Raw genomic sequence first — 7,910 nt, 5'->3', positions numbered from 1 at the left:
CTGCGCTTTTCCAGCAACACATTTCCATCTCCGCTGTAGTCTGGTCACTTAATCTAATGTGAATTTCTCTCTCTGAGCCCAATGTAGAGAAGGACTGTGTGAATCACTGAGTTCAGTGTGGCGCAGTTTGGTGTGAATCTCTGTCTGGTCCCAGTGTGGATTGGGCATGTGTGAATCTTTCTCTGAGCCCAGTTTGGAGCAGCCTGGTGTGAATCTGTTGTTCCAGTGTAAAACAGGCTGGTGTGAACCTCATGCTCATTGCTATGTGTCTCTTTGCAGTGGTCTGTTTCCTCGACTGCTGGGTGATGTGATTTCCTTATGGCTTTGTAACATGTTGGCCTATCTCATCAACACTTATGCACTGGAGCCCCCCAGTCAGGTAGGTTATAAAATTCTAACGCACCTCTCAGCAGGTCAGCGTTTCCCTGAGGTAGGATGTGTGAAAGAGGAGGGATTGGAATTGGATGGAGGAGGGGTGAGGATATTTGAGGCAGGGTGAGTCGGTAACAGGGCATACTTGATGGGGTAAGGGGGTTATTTAGGGTGGAGACTATGATCCTACTGGGTGCGAAGAAAGTGCATGAAGCTCCTGAGCCAAATATATTAAAACCCCTTTAAAGTTTCCAGTTATTGTGGACAGGAGCATGTTAAAAACTGAGTCCTGCTCCTGGTCATTGGTTTTGCTGGTGCATTTCCTCACCATCTGAGGAGGGGGTGGTGGGCTTGGTGTGTTGCGATTCCTCTCGCTGGCCAATGTTTAGGAGGAAGTGCAAGGGAGGTGCTTATGGGCGGATGGTACAGTACCCCAGCAAGAGGTCATAGAGGGTGTATGGGTGCACTGAAGATGACATAATCCAGGGGGTTTGTTTGACTGGTGAACTGAGCCTCTGCTCTCCAGCTTCATGGTTAAACATTAGCAACTTCCCTCTCCACACAAACCCGTGGTCAATGAAACGTCCCACCTCATCCCAGTAATTGCGGCTGGTCAATAATGCACCCTTCTACTTACTGCAACTTCCACCTAGAAAATGATTTCACCCTATAATTGGTAGCTCTTTTTCTGAGAATCGAAGAAAAATCTAAATAATTACAAATTATGAAGAAGACCTGTGGATCCTTGGAAATCTCCGTTCTAAACAGTAAGTAATAGAAGCAGCTCTGCTTGACGCCCCTTGATTACTTAGAACCAACAGGGAGGGAGGGGAGAGTAGACAGTGGTGGCTGGCAGCTGGGAGAACCAAATTGTTTCGGCCCAGAGGAGGAGGTACAGGCCATCATGTCTGCAGTATCTCTCCAAACGAGCGATTAAATTTTGTGCCATTCTCCTGTCTTATCCCTATAACCCAACATGGAACAGTACAGGCCCTTCGGCCCTCGATATTGTGCTGACTTGCGGAACCAATTTGAAGCCCATCTGACCTACACTATTCCATTCTTGTCCATGTGCATATTCAAAGGCCATTTAAATGCCCTTAAAGTTGGCACGTCTACTACTGTTGCACGCAGTGCGTTCCACGTCCCTACTACTGAGTAAAGAAACTATGTCTGACATCTGTCCTATATATAACAGCCCACAATTTAAAGCAATGTCACCATCCGAGGTAAAATGCTCTCACTGTCCACCCTATCTAACACTGTGATTTATCTTACATGTTTCAATTAAGGCACCTCTCAACCTTCTCAACAGCTTCGAGTCCCTCAGCCATTCCTCGTGAGACCTTCTCTCATACCAGGCAACATCCTGGTAAATCTCCATGAACCCTTTCCAAAGCTTCCACATTCTTTCTATAATACAGTGACCAGAACTGTACACAATATTCCAAGTGGGGCCGTACCAGAGTTTTGTACAGCTGCAGCATGACCTCGTGGATCCGAAACTCAATCCCTCTACCAATAAAAGCGAACACATTGTATGCCTTCTTAACAAACCTATCAACCTGGGTGGCATCTTTCAGGGATCTATGTACATGGACACCGAGATCTCTCTGCTTATCTACACTATCAAGAATCTTACCATTAGACCAGTACTCTGCATTCCTGTTACTCCTTCGAAAATGAGTCACCTCACACTTTTCAACATTAAACTCCATTTGCCACCTGTCAGGCCAGCTCTGCAGTTTATCTATGTCTCTCTGTAGCCTGCAACATCCTTTGTCACTACCCTCATCTTAGTGTCATCCGCAAATTTACCAACCTATCTTTCTCTGCCCTCATCCAGGTCATTTATATAAAAAATGATAAACACCAATGGACCCAAAACAGATCCTTGTGGTAAACCACTCCAGGGTGAATATTTTAAATCAGACACCACCTTCTATCTTCTTTCAGCTAGCCAATTTTTGATCCAAACTGCTAAATCATCCTCAATCCCATGCCTTTGTATTTCCTGCAATAGCCTATCGTGAGGAACCTTATTAAACGCCTTGCTGAAATCCATATACACCACATCAACCATTTTACCCTCAGCCACCTGTTTGGTCACCTTCTCAAAGAACTCAATAAGGTTTGTGAGGCACGACCTACCCTTCACAAAACCGTGTTGACTCTCCCTAATCAACTTCTTCCTCTCTAGATGATCATAAATCCGATCTCTTATAACCCTTTCCAACACTTTACCCACAACCGAAGTAAGCCTCACAGGTCTATAATTACCAAGGTTTCTCTACTCCCCTTCTTAGACAAGGGAACAACGTTCCCTATCCTCCAGTCTTCTGGCACTATTCCTGTAGACAATGACAGCATAAAGATCAAAGCTTGGCAAACTCCTTCCCAGATAATCCTAGAATAAATCCCATCCAGCTCAGGGGACTTATCTATTTTTGCACTTTCCAGAGTTGCTAACACCACCTCCTCGTGAATCTCAATCCCATCTAGTCTAGTAGTCTGTATTCTCCTCAACAATATTGTCTTTTTTCAGTGTGAATACTGATGAAAAGTATTCATTTAGTGCTTACCCTATCTCCTCTGACTCCACACAAAACCTCCAACTACTGTCCTTGATTGGCCCTAATCTTACAGTAGTCATTCTTTTATTCCTGATGTGCCTACAGAAAGCCTTAGGGTCAAGGAAAACCCTATCAGCCAATGACTCCTCATGTCCCCTCCTGGCTCCTCTTAGCTCTCTAAGTCCTGGCTAACTTGTAACTCTTGAGCGCCCTAACTGAGCCATCACATCTCATCCTAACATAAGTCGTCTTCTTCCTCTTGACAAGAGATTCAACTTCTTTAGTAAACCACTGCTCCCTTGCTCAACCACTTCCTGCCTGCCTGACAGGTACACACTTATCAAGGACACGCAGTAGCTGTTCCTTAAATAAGCTCCACATTTCAATTGTGCCCATCCCCTGCAGTTTACTTCCCCATCCTATTCATCCTAAATCTTGCCTAATCGCATCGTAATTGCCCCCCCCCCCCCACAATAACTCTTGCTCTGTGGTATATGCTTGTCCCTTTCCATCACTAAAGTAAAATAACCGAATTGTGGTCACTATCACCAAAGTGCTCACCTCCCTCGAAATCTAACACCTGGCCAGGTTCACTACCCAGTACCAAATCCAATGTGGCCTCGCATCTAGTTGACCTGTCTACATACTGTGTCAGGAGACCCTCATGCACACATTGGACAAAAGCTGACCCATCTAGAGTGTATGAATTATCGTATTCTCAGTCAATATTTAGAAAGTTAAAGTTCCCCAAAACAACTCTTGCTCCTATCGAGGATCATCTTTGCTATCTTTTCCTCTACATCTCTGGAACAATTTGGAGCACTATAGAAAACTCCCAACAGTGTGACCTCTCCTGTTTCTAACCTCAGCCCACGCTATCTCAGTAGACGAGTCTTCAAATATCCTTTCTGCAATCATAATACTGTCCTTGACTAACAGTGCCACACCTCTCCCCTCTTTTACCATCTTCCCTGTTCTTACTGAAACATCTAAATCCCGGAACCTGCAACAACCATTCCTGTCCCTGCTGTACCCATGTCTCTGAAATGGCCACAACATCAAAATCCCAGGTACCAACCCATTGCTGCAAGTTCACCCACCTTATTCCAGATGCTCCTGTTGTTTAAGTAGACACACTTCAAGCTAACTTCTTGCTTGCTGGTGCCTTCTTGCGACCTGGAAACCTTATTTCTGGCCTCACTACCCCCAACCTTCTGTATACTCGGACTACAATTTGGGTTCCCACCACCCTGCTGAATTAGTTTAAACCCTGAATTAGTTTAAACTACTTCTCTCCAGCTCCTTCAGTTGAACCTGCCTCCACTACACACTCAGACCCTGACCAGTTGCTATGCAGAAAAATTTTATCTCTTACTCCTTTTGCTATTTTAACCAATTACACTAAAGCTGTTCCCAAGGTTCTCAATTCTCTGATGGCAAGGAACAGTTTCTCCCTCTCCTTCTGTCCAGATCCCTCATAATTTTGAAACCATCAAGTCAAATATTGGCAACAGTCCCAACATCTGCAGTCTTCTGTGGAGAGCACTGAACAACCAGAGCTGGAATAGGAATGTTAGGCTGTGATAACTGGTGCCCTGCATGCCTCCACTGGAGAGTCTGGGAGAATTACTGTTGAGCAGTGAGCTGTGTTGTTGAGTTTTCACCCTGATGTGTTCTAGGGCTCACAGATCGGGGAGCTGAGAAGTTACTCGCAGGCCGTGACTGGGGTGAGTGCCATTCCATCTGAGCCATTGTTTTATTCATTTACAGCAGCAATTGTACTTTTCACTCTAATGGTGGAATTCAACCGTGCAGCCTTCACTCGGGCTGAAACTAGCTCTTATCTTGAGCAACTTGTCCAGTGCATTAACCAGCCAACTCTGCTTGCAGAGAGAAACTAGTGTCAGGAACATCTTCTGTTGGTTTTTGTGCAATTAGGCAGGACATTGCTTGCCTTCTTTCCCACACCCCACCCACCACACAAGGCATGAGGGGCCAGCATCGAACAGACGCCTGAATTCTGGTAACACTTCAGCTCTCTTGTTGTGACACTGACCTTGGTGTGTCTGGAGGTTTACATAACCCAAAATCGCAACACACGCACAAGCTGGAGATTCTGCAATGAACAAGGACTTAAATTTACAGGTTTTCTCTTGACAATTTAAACCTGAAGGCCGAGAACGTAGTGTTCTGATCCTTGTCTAGTCGGCTCCACATGCAGTAAATCCCAAAGGTGTCTGGCCCCTGTTGCAGCTCCTGCTTTATGGAAGTGTTTGCTTTCGGAATGAGTACTCGGTCACTGTCTTGTCTCCTTGTTTCCTTCACAGTTCCTAGCCAGCATGCTGACGTACCCCTTCGTGCTCGTCTCCAACCTGATGGCAGTCAACAACTGTGGGTGAGTCTGGCATTCATTCATTCCCCAGGCTTTAGCGCAAAGTGAGGCTGGCCACCAGCAAACAAGACCCAAACCCTGTGCATGGTGTTGGCTGCAAACAGACTCAAACTGGCATTAATTTAGGTTAGATTAGATTAGATTACTTACAGTGTGGAAACAGGCCCTTCGGCCCAACAAGTCCACACCGCCCCGCCGAAGCGCAACCCACCCATACCCCTACATTTACCCCTTACCTAACACTACGGACAATTTAGCATGGCCAATTCACCTGACCTGCACATCTTTGGACTGTGGGAGGAAACCGGAGCACCCGGAGGAAACCCATGCAGACACGGGGAGAACGTGCAAACTCCACACAGTCAGTCGCCTGAGGCGGGTATTGAACCCGGGTCTCTGGCGCTGTGAGGCAGCAGTGCTAACCACTGTGCCACCGTGCCACCCACAAATTTACTTGCGTTTGAATTGTTTGCTGATAGAAATCAAGAATGTTATTCCTGAGCCACAGACTTTTCTTATCGCCGCGGTCTATTATTTGCAACTATATCATCAGAACAGTACTGCACAGGGTTAGGTATAGACTAAAGCTACCTCTACACTTTTAAATTGGAAGTAAAGCTCCCTGAATACTGTCCCCATCAAACGCTCCCAGGCAAAATTTGGGATTAGATACAGAGTAGAGCTACTTCTACTCTGTGAAAATAAAGCTCTCTGGATGTTGTCCCCATCAAAGAGACCCAGGAAATGTACAGCACGGGTTAGATACAGAGTAAAGCTCCTGCCATTCAGTTCCATGACTGTCTTTCAGCACTGCTCTGGAGTACTGCTCCTATTTGGTTTGGAAAATATGTTTGCAAATCATCTAATGCCAGTGTTGAAAGCTCTAGTTTCTACCTAATGTAGTATTGTGTCCCACACAATGTCATCTGTGGCAGCTCAGCCATAGGTGACAGTTCCAGCAGTGGCCGATTGATATATGGAATAAGATTGAAAGTGAGAGCCGTCAGAATGTCCGTCGCAGAGCTGCAGCTGTAAGGAAACACAATCATTGTTTTGTTGCCGAGTGTCAGCATGTGGGTACGACCGGTGCTGAGCTGTCTCCACTTTTGGTTGCAGAATGACTGTCTATTGTGACTCTCTTCCCCAGGCTAGCTGGTGGTCTCCCTCCTTATGCTGCAGCATACTCTTCATGGATTGACTGCTGGCGCCAGCTAAGCCGAGAGGTGAGTTGAAGTTCTGTTTGTGCTGCAAGCCATTTTGATCTGCTGGAACCAAATGCATTTGCTGTGCGCTCTGTGTAAAGTCTCCCTGGCTCACAAGGGGCTCAGGGAATGATTTCAATCCCTTAAGTAAAGAGTGCAAAGCTGTGCACAGAGTTCTAAGTCTGCTCTCACTAATGCCTGTACTGTTGTAACAAGTGTTCCCTGCTTTAATACGCCACCATTTTTCAATAAATACCCACATTCCATTTGCCTTCCTAATATATCTCATGATATTTCAATACCCTGGCACAGTGCCTGCTGATGCTGTATGTTCTCGTGCCTCAGTCTGTCTGACTGCCAATTCATGCCAACGAGTCACAGTCATTCCCCCTTGAAGTCTTTCATCCCAACCCCAGATGTAATGAGTGGTTCCTCAACTTAAGCTGGAAAATTACAACTTTGATAAATTGACGCAGGAAAGTCTGGGCAAGGACTGCAATTACAGATCCTTCAGCTTCAAGATCTCGAACAGTTTGAGGCAAGTCAGGATTGGAAAAGTTTGAAATTGTGTGTTAACCTGATTGAGCAAAAAGACCTTGGTGCTTATCTGTGACAATTGCACCTGAGTCCTGTCTAACAGATAAGGCTGGTCGGTTACAATTACAGGGAAAGGTGTGTGAGACGTATTCTGACTGTACACGCTGGTTCATTAGAAATGCTGCAGTGGGATGTAGGAGAATTGGGATCACAAGGACAGTGGATGGAAGCAGTTGATGAAATGTGTAGCCTGATGAGGAGGGGATAAGTGCTGAGAGACTCTGAGAATAAGCGTGACTGATTTGAAGACTATGTCCAGCTTCCTGATCAGTTTATAAATGTTTTCTCTATACTTGGACTACCAATTCCTTTCAAAGTTCTGAAAACTTCAATTAAATCACTGCTTAACTTTACTTCAGGGAGTAGAAGACTAGTTTATAGAACATAGAACAGTACAGCACAGAACAGGGCGTTTAGCCCACGATGTTGTGCTGACCACTGATCCTCATGTATGCACCCTCAAATTTCTGTGACCATATGTATGTCGAGGAGTCTCTTAAATGTCCCCAATGACCCTGCCTCCACAACTGCTGCTGGCAACGCATTCCATGCTCTCTCAACTCTCTGTGTAAAGAACCCGCCTCTGACATCCCCTCTATACTTTCCTCCAACCAGCTTAAAACTATGACCCCTCATGTTAGCCATTTCTGCCCTGGGAAATAGTCTCTGGCTATCGACTCTATCTACGCCTCTCATTACCTTGTATACCTCAATTAGGTCACCTCTCCTCCTCCTTTTCTCCAATGAAAAAAGTCCGAGCTCAGTCAACCTCTC

General features: G+C 45.6%; 1 protein-coding gene across 1 annotated transcript in view; it reads left to right on the top strand.

The window, feature by feature from the left end:
• mtch2 (mitochondrial carrier homolog 2) overlaps positions 1 to 7,910 on the top strand; it is a 33,353-nt gene that overhangs the window by 16,983 nt on the left and 8,460 nt on the right. Inside the window, exons 8-11 of the mRNA XM_043706299.1 lie at positions 280 to 379; positions 4,625 to 4,672; positions 5,273 to 5,340; positions 6,485 to 6,560. Coding sequence (XP_043562234.1) covers positions 280 to 379; positions 4,625 to 4,672; positions 5,273 to 5,340; positions 6,485 to 6,560 — 292 coding nt within the window. The remainder of the gene's footprint in view (positions 1 to 279; positions 380 to 4,624; positions 4,673 to 5,272; positions 5,341 to 6,484; positions 6,561 to 7,910) is intronic.

Source organism: Chiloscyllium plagiosum, chromosome 16, assembly GCF_004010195.1.
Source record: "Chiloscyllium plagiosum isolate BGI_BamShark_2017 chromosome 16, ASM401019v2, whole genome shotgun sequence".
Taxonomy (NCBI): domain Eukaryota; kingdom Metazoa; phylum Chordata; class Chondrichthyes; order Orectolobiformes; family Hemiscylliidae; genus Chiloscyllium; species Chiloscyllium plagiosum.
Note: the sequence above shows the minus strand (reverse complement) of the source record. Positions and strands in the feature narration are given on the sequence as shown.